Source organism: Chrysochloris asiatica, unplaced genomic scaffold, assembly GCF_000296735.1.
Source record: "Chrysochloris asiatica unplaced genomic scaffold, ChrAsi1.0 scaffold00057, whole genome shotgun sequence".
Lineage (NCBI taxonomy): Eukaryota > Metazoa > Chordata > Mammalia > Afrosoricida > Chrysochloridae > Chrysochloris > Chrysochloris asiatica.
In genome coordinates, this window is record NW_006408575.1 from 835,290 (window position 1) to 854,298 (window position 19,009).

The 19,009-nt window shown below is 39.2% G+C and overlaps 1 protein-coding gene across 1 annotated transcript in view; it reads right to left on the reverse strand.

The window, feature by feature from the left end:
* Positions 1-19,009, reverse strand: part of HTR4 (5-hydroxytryptamine (serotonin) receptor 4, G protein-coupled) — a 317,427-nt gene that overhangs the window by 272,315 nt on the left and 26,103 nt on the right. Inside the window, exon 2 of the mRNA XM_006863851.1 lies at positions 16,107-16,188. Coding sequence (XP_006863913.1) covers positions 16,107-16,132 — 26 coding nt within the window. The 5' untranslated portion in view covers positions 16,133-16,188. The remainder of the gene's footprint in view (positions 1-16,106; positions 16,189-19,009) is intronic.

Here is a 19,009-nt window from a genome sequence, read left to right on the forward strand (position 1 = left end):
AAATTGGGGCTACCTATAACTATAGATAATGAACAATGGTGGCATTTGAGATAAGATGTGATTAAAAATGTCAGTTACACTGTTGATACCTTTTTTTTTTTTTTTTAAAACAAATAAGCATCTATTTCTGGCATGTACAAAGGTATGGTAGTATTAAAGAATCAAAGATGAGTATCTTGCAAAAAATCTTTTGCAAGCATTGAAATTAATGAAACCATTATAAATTAGGGAGCAAGTGAGTGGGTAGAGGAGAAAAGGAGAATAAAAATGATTATTCTTACATTGCTTTAGAAATGCAAATAAGACCGTTAGCTGAACATCATTACCTAACTGATAAAATGGTAATCATTTAGCAGGTATTTATTTAGAAACCCATTCCAATTCCTTAATTTAAAAAGGTCTTAGATTCAATACAACCCTATTTGCTAAATGGCAATAAAACAAATTTTCAGGGAGAAATTTTTGTTTAATAGCAGGTACTAACATGTCAAATCTGGTTCTATAAAATTGGAAAGAATTATTATCACTTTTTTCAAAATCTAAATGATAACGCAAAAAGCCTTCAGAAGCCAGGCAGGCAGATTGTAGGACCTGCAGGGCTATAGTATGTGAATTTGAAAGGTGGGGTAAGAATTTAAATAGTTTCCTTCCAGACAGTAGGGAATCATGGTTACTCTGGTAAGTTAGAATATATCCAGCTGTATTGTTGTTTTATGCCTTCGAATGGATTCTGATGCATAATGACCCTGTCTAGGGTTTCTGAGGTTGCAAATCACTGTGGGAGCAGAAAAACTTCATTTTTCTTCTGTGGAGCAACTGGTGGATTTGAACCACTAAACATTTGGTTAACTCATAATCCACTAAGTCACCAGGGCAGGGCATTTTAATTGATTTTAAAACCCTAAGCAGGCAAAATATATTTCCAGGCCTTTAGTTTGAGAACTCCAGCCTTAAGTATCTAAAGATAGACCTCTAACAATGTGGAAATCTTGGAAAACACAAATTGTGAAGCATAAAGGGTACACTCTAATGTAAATCAACAGGTGGAAATATTGGCTTCATTCCTTACTAGAAGTCTGACTGTGCGCCTCATAGTAATAATGGGGCCATTATCAGTGAGAAACTCAAAGGGTTGTTGTCAGGATTAAATGAGATAACACAGTTCACATACTTAGAGGAGTATTTGACTCATAGTGAATTATTTTTGTCAAATGTCAAAGGCAGTGAAATGATAAATGACTTAATCTTCTTCTATTATGATCCAAGGAGTCCTCATATGGCTCTGTAGAATAAGCACTGGACTGTTAACCCCAAGGTTAGTGTTTCAAACCCACCAATGGCTCCTTGGAAACCCTATCTGGGTCGCTATGGGTAGGAACCAACTCAACAGCACTTACCAACAGCAGCATTATGATCCAAATACTTTTTCCATATTTGTTGGTGCTATGGTAAGTGCCTTGGAGTCATTCCAACTCACAGCGATGCTGTATAGGGTTTCCAAGGCTTTTTAAATCTTTGCAGAAGCAGAAATTCTCTTCTGTCCCCCAAAGAGCAGCTGGAAGGCTGGAACCATGGACCTTATGGTTTGCAGTCCAGTGTTTATCATATGGAGTCTACATGCCCCCTTTTCCATATTGAGATATGGTTAATTAAAGTAAAATTTTTAGTCTAAATCATATATTTTTTAGAAGATAGTTTGTTGTCTTTGAATAGTTAGAAGATAATTTGAAAAATGCAGTGATTTTAAAGAAAAAAAAACTGGTTTTAATCTCTTACTAGTCTTTTGTTAACTATGTGGGCTTAGAAAATATGATATAGCCTCTCTGAAAGCCTCTTTCATTCATGTTGTCTACTCTGCTTTGTAGAATTACAAGAAGCTACAAATCATATACAAGACTCCAGATTAAGAAATGACTCTTGGAAGAAATTTCAAATAATGCTTGGGGTTATTCTTAGGCTTCTTTCTTAAAAATTGTATTTATTTTCTTCTTGTTGAGAATTAACACAGGAAAACATACGCCAATTCATCTGCTTCTATATGCACAATTCAATGACATTGATTATATCTTTCCAGTCTGCAGTCATTCTGACCATTGTTTTCTGAGTTGTTCCTCTCCACTTAATATAACCACCACTTGTCTGTCAGTTTGCCTTACTGTGGTGTCTTGCATGTTGCTGTGATGCTGGTGTTATGAATGTCAGCAGAGTCATCCATGGTAGACAGATTTCAGCTGAGCTTCTAGACTTAGACAGACTCAGAAGGAGAGGCGAACTACTTCTGAATGTTTAGTCACTGAAAATCTTATGACAAACAGTGAAACACTATCCTATAACACCTGTGCTTTATTGAATATGCAAAGGCTTTCAACTGTGTAGATCATGACAAGCTATGGAGAACACTTCAGAGAATGAGTATTCCAAAACAGTCACACTCATGAGGAACCTGTAGATAGATCAAGAGGCAGTTGTTTGAAAAGAACAAGGGGACACTCAGTGGTTTAAAATCAGGAAAGATGTATGCCAGGGTTGTATCCTTTCACCATACTTATTCAATCTGTATGCTCAGCAAATCATCTAAGAAGATGTATTATCTGAAGAAGAATGTGGCATCAAGATGGGAGGAAGGCTCTTTAGCAACCTGTGATATTCAGATGATACAAACTTGCTTGTGGAAAGTGAAGAGGACTTAAAATACTTACTGATGATCAAAGTTGAACGCAGCCTTTGGTATGACACCTCAATGTAAAGAAAACAAAAATCCTCACAACTAGAGCAATAAACAACAACATGATAAATGGAGAAAAGATTGACGTGGTCAAAGATAAGATGTCATTTTGCTTGGATTTATCATCAACACTCATGGAAGCAGTAATCAAGAAATCAAACAATGTCTTGGATTAGGTAAATCTGCTGCAGGAGACTTCTTCAAAGTGTTGAATAACAAAGATAACAGTTTGAGTACTAACCCAAGCATGGTATTTTCAATAGCCTCAAGGAGATCTGATTAAAAGAAGATAATTTCAAATGATCAAGGACTATTCGTAGTGGTTACGAATCGGGCTGCAAACCTCAAGGTCAGTAGTTCGAAACTATCAGCTGTTCCATGGAGAAAGATGAGGCTTTCTGCTCTTGTAAAGATTTACAGCCTTGGAAACCTTGTGCAAGGTTGCTATGAGTTGGAACCAACTCCACAGCACATAACCACCATCATCATATGCATATAAAAGTTGTACAATGAATAAGGAAGACCATAGAAGAACTGATGCATTTGAGTTATGGTGTTGGAGAAGAATATTAAAGTTACCATGAACTGCCAGAAGAAACAAATCTGTGCTGGAAGAAGTACAAACAGAATGATCCTTAGAAGTCAAGATGACCAGACTTTGTCTCTCATTCTTGGGACATCATTATCAGGTAGCATCAGTCCCTGGAGAAGGGAATCATGCTGAGTAAAGTGGAGGGACAACAGAAAAGACGGAGATCCCCACTGGACTGGCACAGTGGCAGCAACAATGGGCTCAAGTGTAGCAAGAATTGTGAGGATAACACAGGACTGGGTTCTTTTTCTTTTCATAAGCTCATCTCAATCAGAAAGGACTGGGAACCCCAACTACATTTTCCAGACATCCTTGCTCCCTGGCTTCTAGATAGGTTTTCCAAATGGGAGACTCAGAATGGGAAACTAGACAGCAGTGAGAGAAACAGCGAACCATTCCTCCTGTATCTGGAGGTGCCTTCAGCATTGAGAAGAGCAGAAGACGGTTCCATAAGCAACAGCCAGCCAGGGAAGCTGCAGTTCCTTCAGCAGTGGGGCAGCACTGGGTTCATAACAATTCCTGATCTCTGACTAACATCCCTTTTTCTCTGCTCTTCTAGGAAGTCATATGACCAATTGTCATTGCTGTTAAGTATTGTCCAGTTGGTTCCAACTCACAGCAACCGTATATCGAGTTTCCAAGGAGCGGCTGATGGATTTGAACCACTGACATTATGGTTAGCAGTCTAGTGCTTACCCTAAGTGCCACACCAGGACTCCAATACCCTGCATTTAATCTCCTTTTTCTTGAAAGATATACATCACTTTCTATTTTCCTGATAGAGCATTGACAGGTACAGAAACAAATCGCAGGCATTTTCTTGAAGGGGTTAATTGCATATACAGGAGAACCAGATGTATTGGATGAAGCAGAAGAAATCAAAAGCACACAGGATTTAATCCTGCATCATTCAATCCCCAAAGAAAACTAAGCCTAATTCTAAGAAGCTGTAAGTGAAGGAAAAATAGTACTGAATAGAGCATAGAAGACCTGTGGTCTCTTGGTAAGTATGTCACTTATTAGTCTGCTTAAAATTGAGGTTCTGTAGTCTCAGTTTCCTGATCAGAGAATGGGCACAATCAAGTAAAAATATTCAAAAATTTTCACAACTCATTAATAAGGTGAGCCAAGTAAATGTATGCTGGCTTTCAACAATCACTAAATTTGTAAAGTACAGCAGCTGAATATCACCCCTTGTTGTTAAATGCCATCAAGTCAGTTCCCACTCATAGTGACCCTGCATAGGGTTTCCAAGAAGCAATTTGTTGGTAGATTTGAACTGATGACATTGTGGTGCACAGTCTAGTGCCACACCAGGAGTCCAAAATATCAGACCTAGGAATAATAAATACCTACATTTCAGAATTACTGGGATGAATGACACTATTTACCATTTTTTTGATGTGTATGTGCAAGACAGTGTGCTAAGAGTATTACCTACATGATTTGTAATCCTCACAAGAACTCCATGCTGACATATCAAAACTCAGAGAAATTAGGAGGCCATACTTCTGGCCATACAGAAAATAAGTAGGGAAACCAAACTTTAGTCCACAACATTCTATTTCCTGAAACCCACCCTTCTGGTATCCTGTGGTGCTGCTACTTAAGGTTATCAAGGTAGGGGGGAAGGACCTTGCTCCAGACCACCAAAATGGCATTGCAGCTGCCCCCAAGTGGCACCTAATAAAGTGCTGCTTAAACTTTGGTCTCCTGAAAGCATTCATTTGTCTTTATTACACCAAGAGACCCTCCTCCCAGTAGTTTCAGGTTTCAGGAACATCTCCATAATTCCACCCATTGGAAACCCACCAAAACTGTATCCAGGACCACAAGGCCTTAAAAACGACATTCTGTAAGTGATGTGCGGACCCTTTGTCTCTCTTGACTTTGAGTAAACTCCCAGGTTTACTCTCAATAAACCTGCCTGCTGTTAAAGCCACATCTCTCTCCTCATCTCTTTCTTTCATATTTCTTACAAGGGATACTTTGGAAGCTCTATAGCAGGGGTGGGGAATACCTGGCCTGCAGGGTGTATGCTGTTGTTGTTCATTGGTTCAGACCCATAGCAACACTGTATAGAGTTTCTGAGGAGCGGCTGGTACAGGCTGGATAAGGCCAAGGCAACCCCAGTTCCAGCCATCACACTAGGGGTGAGTCAATTACTAGTTTGACCAAATTAGCAGACTAATTTTTAAGTTGGTACTTTGTATGGTTCCTAAATGATGTTATACATTTGGCAGAAAAAAACATTCCCCACCCCTGCTGTATAGTGTCCCATGCATGTAGAAGCTTGTTGGCCTAGTTCTGTACAAGCAGATTTTATACATTGTAAGAAACCGCTGGTTTAGAAATGTAAATGTGCTAAATCCATCTTCCCGCTAGTGGTTTTCCAGGTCTTTAGCTTGGCTCCCATGTGACCCCATGAGGCGAAGCGTTTCCTGTAGAGACTGAGCTTAGCTCATACCCACAGTGCTAACTAAATAATCACCATCTTAGCAGTCAAGCGCTAAAGTTGAGTATTATTCCATTTACATTTATAAAGCAACATAAAAATAACACCTTTGAAAAGGTACCTACTCACTTTCTTCTTATATGCTAATGTATGTAACAATTTCAGAACTCCAAGACATATTTCCTGCAAAAACATTTCACTGCCTTAAAGTTGCACACGTTAACAATTCCTAGTGCCAGGTTACAAACAGGAATTAACTGTAATGTCAAATCAATCCCATATTGAGAAGTCTTTAGGGTGGGTACCCTGTACACATTGATTTCAAACTCTGTGAATTATTACAAGACTTTAGAGTATTTAGCATTAAACGCATTTCAGTTTCATAGTCAGACTTTAATGAAGCATGCATGTTGTCAAGATTACTTGGGTAGTACAAATGGTTAAAGCACTGGACTTTTGTTCAAAAAGTTGATGGTTCAAGCTCACCCAGAGCTCAGAAATAAAGCCTAGAAGTGTGCTTTCAAAAGGCCACAACCTTGGAAACCTCGTGGGACAATTCTACTCTGTATGAGAATTGGCTCTAACGCAACCACTATCAACAATAACATGTCTGGTCAACAATAGTAATAGTCAAATCAAAAAGTAACTCTTTAAGAAATTGCTGTCATTTTCTAAAAGATCGGATATTTTTAAATGCTTCTTGAGGCCACAATGACTTTGAATTTAATCTTTTGATCTGAAGTAATGAATTACAATGTATGCCATTGCAGAAATAAGACCATTGGATAATTACTTTGAAGCCAGCTACTCATGGAGTCCGGCTGTGGCACTGTAGGATAAACACTGTACTTCTAACCACAAGGTCAGTGGTTAAAACCCACCAGTCACTCCTCAGAAACCCTATATAGGGTCGTTGTGAGTCAGAACCAACTTGAAGACACTTAACAACAACAACTCACCTATGTTATGGCTTTTAATATCTTTATTTGTCTATGTTGTTGTTATTAAGTGCCATCAAGTCAATTCCAACTCATAGGAACCCTGTACAGGGTTTCCAAGGACAGCTGGTGAGCTTGAACCATCGACCTTGCTTTCCAAACTGACTTTTAGTCCAGCGCATTCACCCACAGTGCCACACCAGGACTCCTCACATGTCTCTGTTATTGTTCTGACCCATAGCGACCCTGTACAGGGTTTCCGAGGCTGTAAATCTTTATGGGAGCAGAACGCCTCATCTTTCTCCCGTGTAACCACAGGTAGTTTCAAACTGCTGACCTTGAGGTTGGCAGCCCGACTCATAACCACTACACTACCACAGCTCCTTTCACATGTCTATGTAGTTGTTACTATGTTCCGTGGAGTCGGTTCCTGCTCATAGTGACCCTGTACAGGGTTTCTGAGCCTGTAAATCTTTACAGGAGCAGAAATTCTCATTCTTCTCCCGAGGAACAGCTGGTAGTTTTGAACTGCTGACCCTGTCTATAGCAGTGACTACATTTACATCAAGAGTGTATATTTTATTAAAGTATACAGTTTTTGGTATTCATTCAGATTTGCTATTTTATACAAAAGCTTGCCAATTTTATCTACTGTTCAAAAACATGGAGAGTTTTCTTAGTACTTGGCACGAAAGTGGGCACCCTGTACACCTCCAAAGAAGAAAGATCCTTTTCCTGGAAAAGTAATTCCTTTGTCCCTTTCCCTCCTTTGTCCCCTCCTTTCTTCTCCCATTCTTCCCTTCCTTCTTCTCATCTTATTTCCTTCCTTCCTTAAAGTGGCTTATAAAAATAAAATATGGTTGAGACAGCAAAAGAAATCAGATGAAGTGACAGAATGAGTTGTAAAAATAAAATACAATCAGGGTAGTGCCATAATGTGTATCTAGAGATAGTCTGTGTACATTGTTAGTGGTGATTTATGGATTTGCTCTGGAGTTTCCTAGAGACTCGAGCAAAGGCAGGGAAATGCTACCATTGAGATTATGTATCATTGCTGTAGGATGCTTTCTCTGTTTCTAATAAAAACATTAATGTAAAGCATATCAGCTGTTTTTATTTATTTATTTTTATTATAAAAGCTGAAGAGAACCCTAAACCGGTATTCTTAGTAAAGAAGGAGGAAGTCCAGGAGCCCAGGGGCTATTTGAAGTAGGAGTTGGAGGACACCTCTGTCTTTAAAGAATCAAGTACAAAATAAACTTGTAGCCCACTCAAAAGTATCAGTTATTATGTTGAGAAATTTCAGAGTTCAAATTTATAAATATTTGGACTTTCTCTACCTATTCATCTTCTGTTCTGAAACTAAAAACCGGAGACAAAAATTCTTGGAAACAAGAAACTTCTTCATTGTAATAAAACAGCAGGAAAAAAGGATGAAGACCTGAATTGCCTCAGCGCTCACACTTGGGTTCAGGAAAATCACTTACCAGTGAGAAGGTGCTGGTGGTTAAAACAAAACAAAAAGCCAGGGTTAGTGCTGAAGTCACGCATTAACTGTGTTTAGTTCACAAATGATTCAGGGGCTCAAGTGCTATCAGATTACCCAATAAGCAAGGTAAGCATGGACTCCCTTGTGCTTATCTGTTAATCTATCATGAACAATTGCACATGTGGTCATGAAAAACATGTGAAACTCTTCACTACACATTAGTAAGTAAGCAAAGGGAAGCCCATGCTTACCTTTTTTACTGGGTTTACTGTGTAATTCACTTGCTTGTCAGGGATTATTAATTTGAAAAGAGGCTTTGATGCCCTAGGAAGGTGATGTGGAGTTAGGAGACACAAATATCAGCTATACCTAGAAGCAGAATCTTTCATGTGGTGAAAAACTATGAAATTGTTCACTACAGTTAGTGATTAAGCACAACTACATCTGTGCTTATCTTGCTTACTGAATAATCTGACACTGGCAGGGAAAGTACTGGATGAGGCCCTATCAGATTTACTACCCAAACGCAGGCTTAATGATGTTCGGGGAAGAATATCAGCTGCAAATTTACCAGAGGCACACTTTCCATTTTCATTTCTACAACCTTTCAAAGAGAACACAGCAGTCTCCACCAGAGCCCCAACAGGGAGCAAACAGACCAGAAAATGGCAACAGGTGGCTTTCAGTTTGTCTGGAAAAAGATGTCTTCTCATCACTGAGTTTGTGAGACACTATTTACCAAAGAAAAGGACGGCATAGTCAGGCACATGCCTTTCTAACCATGGTCTGATAGTTAGAGATGGATTGATGATTCATCATGAGTCAATCCATTCTACAACGACTATTCTCCCCTGTATATTGTTGTTGTTGTCATTAAGTACCATGAAGTCAACAGGGGCACATATGCCTGAAATCTTTCTCAGATTGCTCAAAATAAGACCTTGCACTTCACTTTTCTTTTTAATCATACCGTAGAGTTCACAAGAAACTACATAGCTCATTGTGTATCACACTCCTTGTTGTTTTAAATGCTGTCAAGTTGATTGTGACTCTTAGCAATCACAATTGTTGTTGTTAAGTGCCATCCAGTGAGTCCCAACTCATAGTGACCCTGTATAGGGTTTTCTAAGTTCAAACAGACCTGGTGGTCCAGTGCATTATCCGACAGTGCCACACCAGTACTGTTGTTGTTGTTATGTACTGTGGAGTCAGTTCCAACTCATAGCGACCCTGTACTGGGTTTCTGAGGCTGTAAAAAATCTTTAAGGGAGCAGAAAGCCTTATCTTTCTCCTGCAGAACAGCTGATAGTTTTGAACTGCTGACCTTGTGGTTCGCAGCCCGATTCGTAACCACTATGTTACACCAGGACTAGTAAAGTTCTTTTACCATTGCATTAAGTTACCTTAGACTGTGAGCTCCTAAGCACAAGCATTTATCTAACTCCTGGCATACAGTGGCACTGTGGGTTAATGCGCTGGACTGCAAAGCCCTTTGAACTGCAAGGTCGGCGGTTCAAGCTCACCAGCTGTTCCTTGGAAACCCTATACAGGGTCGCTATGGGTCGGAATCGGCTCGACGGCACTTAACAACAACAACAAATAAATGAAGGAATCATTTGTTGTGGTTTTTGTTAGGTGCTGTTGAGTTTATTCTGACTCCTAGTGACTTTATGCACAATAGAACAAAAATCACTGCCTAGTCCTGTGGCATCCTCACAATCATTGTTAAACTTAAGCCCATTGCTACTGCCGCTGTGTCAATCCATCTCTTTGGGGTTCTCCCTCTTATCTGCTGACCTTCCTCTTTACCTAGCATGATTTTCTTCTCCAAGGACTAGTCCCTCCTGACAACATGTCTGAAATATGAGAGACAACATCTCACCAGCTTTGCTTCCAAGGATCATTCTGGTTGGACTTCCAACACAGATTTGTTTGTTCTTCTAACTGTCTTTTAATACTCTTCTCCAACACCATAACTCAAATACATCAATTCTTCTACATCTTCCTTATTCACTGTCCAACTTTTATTTGCATATGAGGTTATGGAAAATACAATGACTTGGATCAGGTGCACTTTAGTTCTCAAACTGACGTCTTTACTTTTGAGCACTTTAAAGAGGTCTTGTGCAGTAGATTTGCCTAATACAATATGCTGTTTGAGTTATTTATTGCTGCTTCCTTGAGTGTTGATTGATGGATCCAAGTAAAATAAAGTACTTGACAACTTCAATCTTTTCTCCATTTATATTGATGTTATTTATTGGTCCAGTGGTGAAGATTATTGTTTTCTTTATATTGAGGTGTAACCCATACTGAAAGCTGTGGTCTTTGATCTTCATCAGTAAGAATTTTAAGTCCTCTTCTCTTTCAGCAAGCAAGGTCATATAATTGGCATATCACAAGTTGTTAACACATCTTCTTCCAAACCTGATGCCATGTTCTTCTTCATATAATCCAGTTTCTTGGATTATGTGCTCAGCATACAGATTGAATAAGTATAGTGAAAGGATACAACCTGGGTGCACACATTTCCAGATTTTAAATCATGCAGTGCCCCCTTTTCCTGTTTGAACGACTATCTCTTGGTCTATGTATAAGTTCCTCATGAGAACAATCATGTGTTCTGGAATACTCATACTCCTCAATGTAGTTCATAGCTTGTCATGATCCACACAGCCAAATCCTTTGCATAATCAATAAAGCACAGGTAAACATCTTTCTGGTATTTTCTGCTTTCAGGCAAGATCCAGCTTACGTCCGTCATTCCATGTCCTCAACTGAAACCAATGAGGATTCTTCTGATCATAGTTTTGTTATATTTATATGGAGAATAACGTAATAGCATTAATTAAATAGTTGCCTTCCAGTTGATTCTGACTCATAGTGATTTTAGGTGTTTGATAATAGAACTGTGCCCCACAGGACTTTCAAGGGCTAATATTTCAGAAACAGATCACCAGGTCTTTCTTCTGAGGTGTCTCAGGGTGAACTCAAACTATCAACCTTTCAGTCAGTAGCCAAGCATGTTAACAATTGAGGATGTTAACCATTTGCATCACCAAAGGGCACTATGCTAAACACTTCTTAGGGATGACCAATGAATGCTCTACTTCCTAGATCTTCTGGAACTCCCCGAGTTCTTGTCCATTTCCAATCCTGGATCTCCAGTATTTTTTACCTCAATTCTTTGGTTCCCTACTTATGCCTGTCTCCAAATTAAATTTGATTATGTTAGCCACTTAAACAGTCTCTAGGAGCATTTCCACTCACTTGCCTTCATTTACCTTTTGGACATCCATTTCCTCAGATGCATTCTCTCTGTCAAACTACATATACCCAGAGAGGAATGTCATCCAACTTGCAAATTCACACACATACACACACACACATGCACACAGCCCTACACAGTCATACAATGTATTGATTGTATAACAGAAGGCAGTGCTGTGCTATGACCTTGAGCAAAATACTGAACACGTTTTGTGTGCCTTAGTGCCCACACATTATGAAATAGGGATAATAATGGCATTTGCCTCATAGGGTTGTTTTTGAAATGAAATATTTCATAATGTCTTCATGCAAAGTAGTCAATCTAGAAAAGTTTATTGATGAACTGGGTCTTGAGAGAGGTGAGCACAAACACAGCATTAAAGAAAGATATGCAACCTTGTTATTATGTGCTATCAAGTCAATTTCGACCCATAACAACTCCATGTGACAAGACAGAACTGCCCTATAGGGTTTTCTAGGTTGCAATTTTTAAGGACAGTCCTGGTGTGGTGGTAAAGATTAGTGTGCTGGACTGCAAGGTAGGTTTGAACCACAAGGTCGATGGTTCAAGCTCACGAGCCACTCCTAGGAAACCCAACACAAGGTCACTATGAGTCGGAACTGATTCAATGGCATTTAACAACAGCAATCTTTATGGAGGAGTGCTGGTGTGGCACTGTGGGATATGCACTGGACCACAAGGTTGGTGGTTCAAATTCACCAGCAGCTCCTAGGAAACCCTATACAGGGTCGCTATGAGTCAGAACCAACTTGATGGCACTTAACAACAACAGTCTTGATGGATAAGTCTTGATGGATGGAGGAGTTCTGTTGCCGTGCTGTAGTATAAGCACTTGAGCATAAGGTCGGTTTGAACTGCAAGGTCATTGGTTCAAATTCACCAGTCACTCCTTGGAAACCCCATACAGAGTGGTTACGAGTTGGAACTGACTTGATGGCACTTAACACCAACAATAATCTTTAAGGAAGCATACTACCATGTCTTTCTCCTAAGGAGTCACTGGGTGAAACACCTCACTACTCCCTAAGTCCCTTAAATTGGAGGTTTCACCTTAGCCCCTTCCCAAACACAGCCCCACCCTCTTCTTTCTCTGAATCGTCTTCTCTGCTCCAGCCTTCTTCCTCATTGGGTTACTCGTTTTCCTCTGTCTTTAGTGAAAGTACAAAAATTCCTCTCCTATTCCAGGACCCAGACCCTGTAGCTCTTACCTTAAAACATATCTTTCCAAATGAAGACATTGCCTTACCAAAGAAGAAATCTGGCCCATGCTTTTAACATATTAACATTTACTCTATCTAGTGAAACCTAGAACATTGACTTCCAAATCCTGGTCATTTGCTAATGAATATAATAATTCATTAAAATAAACTTACTTTAAAGTTTCAATAAATGCATTTTCAATGTAAATTTCATTTCACTACTATAGTTGCTGTTGTTATGTTCTGTCTAGTCAATTCTGACTCATAACAACCTTAGAAGGAGTCCTGGTGTAGTGCTTTGGGATAAGCAATCGTCCCCAACGTTGGTTTGAACCACAAGGTCGGCAGTCCAAACTCACTAGCTGCTCCTTGGAAACTCTATACAGCGTCACTATGAATCAGAACTGACTCAACAGCACTTAACAACAATAAGCAACCTTATAAATGCAAAGTAAAACTGTCCTCATAGAGTTTCCTAAGCTGAATTCTTTACAAAGGATGACTGTCAGACCTTTTCTCCTGAGGAGGGGCTGGTGTGTTCGAGCCACTGACCTTGAGGTTCGCAACCTAGAGCTTAGCCATTGCACCATCAGAGCTCTTACTTCATCACTAGAAAAGGTTATTACTCACTACTATAGGCAGTCCTGGTGTGGCGCTGGGGGTTAATGCATCAGACTGCAAAGCCATTTGAACTGCAAGGTTGGTGGTTCAAGCTCACCAGCTGCTCCCTGGAAACCCTATACAGGGTCGCTAGGGGTCAGAATCAACTCAATGGCACTTAACAACAACATAGGGAACTCATTGCTGCCAAATTGCCAAATCCATCCTGACTCAGCAACCCTATAGGACTGGAACTATAAACTATAATCTTTATGGGAGGAGCAGACAGCCTCATCTTTCATCTGTGGAGAAGTAAGTAGGGTTGAACCACCAACTTTGAAGTTAGCAGCCAAATTCTTAACCCACTGTGCCACTGGGGCTTCTTTCTATAGGAAGAAATCTTAAATATTTCATTTTGAAATTTAAAAAAGTTGCTCCTGTATTGTTTAAATGAGTAAGAAAGACGTAAAAGAATTGATGCATTTCAGATACGATGTTGTTGTTGTTATGTGACGTGGAGTCGGTTCCAACTCATAACGAACCTGTACAGGATCTCCGAGGTTGTAAATCTTTACAGGAGCAGAAAGCTTCATCTTTCTCCCGTGGAACAGCTAGTAGTTTAGAACTGCTGACCCTGAGGTTAGCAGCCTGATTCACAACCACAACACCAGAGAGGAGAGTATTGAAAGTACCATGGATGGCCAATAGAACAAACAAATCTGTGTTGGAAGAAGTACAGCCAGAATGCTTCTTGGAAACCAGCATGGTAAGACTTCACTTCTCATATTTCAGGCATATTGTCAGGAAGGACCAGTTTCTGGAGAAGGATATCATGTTTGGTAAAATGGAAGGGAAAAAGAGAAAGAGCCCCAACTAGATGGATTGGCACAGTAGCAGCAGCAATGGGCTTAAATGTAGCAAGATTGTGAGGTTGGTGCAGGACCAGGCAGTATTTCATTCTGTTGTACATAGAGTCGCTATGAGGCAATACTGACTCAAAGGCACCTAACAACAACACCATTTAAAATTGTCATGCATCACTCAGGAGACATACATCACAATTTGGTAAACAGGGGCTCAAAAACTGCCATTTTTTTTCATGGTCATCAAAAGTTTGTCCTGAGGAGGACAGGTGAGGAAAGCTTTTGCTTTTGTCTGTTACTAGTGTTGTGGGTAGAAGAGGAGTGGTGAGAATGAGCATAGACTGAAGGAGTCAGGATAGAATACTGATAGAGAGGATGGTTCACATGCAAGATTCTGGAGATTGATAGCAGGTGTCCTGGCTGACTGTTGCAGAACACCGGGGAGAATGGCTAATAACCATTTAATTGAATTGTCTGCTGCTATTAGAATCAATGGTACTATAAACAAATAAATAAAAGCCAGACATGTTAGGGAGCATGATATTTGAATTATCCCCCCCAAAATGGGCACTTTAATCAACTGATCCAGTTCGATACAGTCCATTGGAAACTTAAAGCCATTTTGTAACTGGTCACTATTCAGACTGCTCATCTCTGGCCTTTTAATTAAAAGTAAAATTGAGATCATCTGGATTCCGCTATGCTTTCTATGTACAAATCGTTTCCTAAACTCTTAGAGGAAAATCAAATAGATGGTACCAACCTTAAAACCTGTTAAAATAGTATCTTTATAGAGTGACAAAGTTCACAATGCTTTCTACTGATAGTGTTACATGTTTTATTACTAAGCAAACAGAGTCATTTAGCATATCTAAATGTAGTAGAACAGAACTCTATTGGAAATATACATAGAACAGCAATGGCTGGCAGATCAACACTTCTTTATTAAATTCCCACCATGTGCTGGGGATTAGGCAAAGCATCAGGTGACATGTTCTACCTGTAAGGAATTTCCTGGATGAGGTAACAGTTCATCTTTGCTACTTTAGTCACATTACATGGCAGATTTGTCAAGGTAGATATTTGATAGCCCCCATTGTCATATCATTTTATTACATCAAACACAGAGGCATACTTCCCCAATCTGTACCTTAAACATACTTTCCTATAGGTTTCAAGTGAAAGAAAACATGCTCCTTTGATTGTAACTGGGATAGGTTTTTTTTTTTAAATTATGTCTACAAGCTATAGGTATGTGTGGATAACCCTCAGTTTCAAATGCCAAGTATCTTCTTCACAACATTTAAACCTTTTTTAATCTAATCTTTTTGTAATTTGTGGCTGTGCCAAATAAAATGCAGCAAGCTTTATTTAAAAATTAAAGAGAAAAACAACTTTCCTTGGAGTCATCCTCTTATTTCACCTCCAAGAGTTTCAGGAAATTACAGGAAAACCAAACCTAACCATTTAGCTACATACAAGTATAACTCACATTTCATATTTCATCATGGTGAATAATTTAATGACCTAGTTAAACAAAAGAAATGGGCAAACTAGATTGTTATTTTTTAAAAAATGAATCTACTTGAATTTATACCTCAAATGTAGATGTACAGATGGATAATCTTGAAGCTATTTTTATCTCATTTAAATATATCTTCTTTCTTCCTCTTACAGAGATGAATATCTATTTTCATATTTCATAATGCAGACTTTTAGTATAGGTGCCTGGAAACATTTACAGCTGGGTTTCATTTATCATTTAAGCAGAAACAATAAAACGCTTATAATCAAACAAAACCATACCACGCTTATGATGCTATAAAACGCTCAGGGGAAGAAATCTGTATCTATATCTATGGTCTTTGTAATTTGACTACTACTATTTTTCAAAGACTTCATAGGACAAAGGACTATAATTTACAGCACAATATATATAGAAATGTAGCATACCTCACATTAGCATCAAGCTCGTCCATTACAGGAAATAGGCATGGGTGAGTTAGATTTCAGTGGCCACAGGAAATAGCTGGTCCTACAACAGTGAAATAAAAAATAGATGAGATGGAAAGATAACAACAGAAAACGAAAGTACTTTTTAATTAAAAAAAAAAAAAAAAGTCAAATGATCATTGCTTCCTCTTCAATAAGTGTTTGTTTTGTTGAAGTATTGGAAAACTATTTAATAAAAAAGCTATTGGACATATTGAGGTATGGACAGATTACCCACCCACTGCCCTCAAGTCACTTCCAATTTACAGTGACCCTGTATGGAGTCCTGGTGTGGCGCTGAGGAATAATGCACTGGACTGCAATGTTGGTTTAAACCACAAAGTTGGTGGTTCAAATTCACCACCTGCTCCTCAGAAATCCTATACATGGTCCCTATGAGTCAAAAACAACCCAACAGCACTTAACAATAGGATATCTGAGGCTGTGAACATTTATGGGAACAGAAACCTTCATCTTTCTCCTGTGGAGTGGTTGATAGGTTTGAACTGCTCATTGTGAGGTTAGTAGTCCAGTGCTTACCCTACAAAGCCACAAGGGCTCCTTATGGTACAGATAGATGTTGCAAAAATCTCCTTATATTCCACTAATTTTCTAGAATTGGTGTGGTACTGTAGGATAAGCACTGCGCTGCAAACTACAAGGATGGCAGTTCAAACTCACCAGCTGCTCCTTGGAAACCCTGTGCAGGGTTGCTATGAGGTGGAATTGACTGGATGGCTCTTAACAACAACAACAACAACAACAACAATTTTATGGAAAGGAGTTCAGTGGTTCAGTGGTTTAAACACCGGACTGCTAATCAAAAAGTCTGCATGTGCCCCCAGCCACTCCACGAGAGAAAGATGAAGCAGTGTGTTTTCATAAAGGTTCATGGCCTTTTGAAGCTTATGAAGCTATTCTACTCTGGATGGTTAGAATCAACTTAATGGCAGTAGGAATTTTCTGACTTTTAAAACATCTGGGTACTTTTGGTTTTGGTCCACATTGATCAGCTTGTTACATTTTACTCTTCCCCAGAAATGCACAAATACATTCTTCTGATTAAAATAATGAATTGCCTACAATGGTCAGTCATTCTATTTCCTTTTAAGAATTTCAGGGCTTAAACTTTTTTTTTTTTTTAATTTTTAGAGTGTGGAATAATAGATCCCATGGAGAATCCATTAAAGTCTTGAGAATACTCTGTCCAGAAACACAAATTGAATGGGTACACTTCCTAGAGTCCACACAGGAACCCAGGCTAAGGATTTCCAGTCTACAGTAAGTTAACTTTTCCATACTCTTAAGTTCCCCAAGCAAAGACTCACAGGAAGGCATTCTACCCTTCAACTGGCAAGTACTTGTTGATCCCACCCATAATGACCTTTTTACCTGAACAGTTTCACTTGTTCAGAAGAATTCCAACTTTTTCTTTTTATTGCATTTGCTCCACAATATGGGAAATCAAAGAAAGTAGGGGCAGAGTCCAGCTCTACCTCTTGTGGGACGACTCTAAGCAAGCCTCTTTTTTTCATTCTGAGTTTCATCTTACCTCCCTCAGTAAATGGAAGGTACAGGAAGAGAGGATCACTAGGTTCACTTCCAGCTCTGACATTCTATAATTCCATCTTCTGGTTTTCTAATATAATCTTATCAAGAAGAAAGTCAAAATCTGTTTATCTGTATAATAGAACTATGTAACTTATCTTGGGCCTTTGGGTGTATTGGCCAATGAAAATCAAACGCGTGAGCTTGGCAGCTACCACTAAGCTGGAAAAGACACAGGAGGTCTCTGAGGGTTTCACTGTTTGCTGTTAGGAGCCTCTATGCCTAATATGGAGGCCCATGGGCATTTCTGGAGCTAGAGCAGGGAGAGGGAAGGTTCAACCCACAGGACTTTGGAACTCTTCCCTGATCTCAAACAAAGTAGTTCTGTACACTTTTATCCATTTTATATTTTTGAATTTGAAATCATATTTTACTTGAAATGCATGACAGTCTTATTTATTGGAGTCACTGGATGGTGCAAGTGGTTAATGCATTAGGGTAATAACTGAAAGGTTAGAGGTTTGAGTCTTGTTAAGAAGCACCTTGAAAGAAGTGCCTGGTGATTTATTTAAAAAAAAAACAACAAAACCTTAATCATTGAACAGTATGGCTAAACTCTGATATACAAGGGACACCATGAGTTAGCATTTGCCCAACAGCAACTGGTAACCACTGAAGTGCCCAGGGTTCAATTCTTTTTCCTTCTCTATCTAAAATCATTCCCTGGCTTATCACATTTATCCTCATGGCCTAGGAGGCAGTCTAGTCACTGAAGATTCTCAAATTTATTTTTAAATATCTCTAAGCTGGATCTGCTTCAGGATAAGCACCAGACTGCCAAACACAATGTTGGCAGTTCAAACCCACCAGCTGCTCCTCAGAAATCCTATACAGGGTTATTATGAGATGGAACTGACTCTGTGGCACTTTAACAACAACAACATTTGGATCTTTATCCCAAATTGGATGACTAAAAAGTATTTGAAATTGAACTTTTATTCTAGTACTCCCCACACAAAAACATGCTCCTTTCCCTGTGCTCCCTGTTGCTGTCAGCTGCCTTCTAATTGGTTCCAACTCATAGTGACCCTATGTACAACAGAACGAAACATTGTCCAGTCCTGCACCAACTTCACAATCGTTAAAGTTGAGCCCATTGCTGCTGCTACTGTGCCAAAAAATACCTCCGGGGTGGGGGGACTTCCTATTTTTCATTGACCCTCCACTTTAAAAAGCACGATGTCTTTCTCCAGGGACTGATCCTTCCTGACAAGGATGGTCTTGCCATCCTTGATACTAATGAGCAACCTGATCCT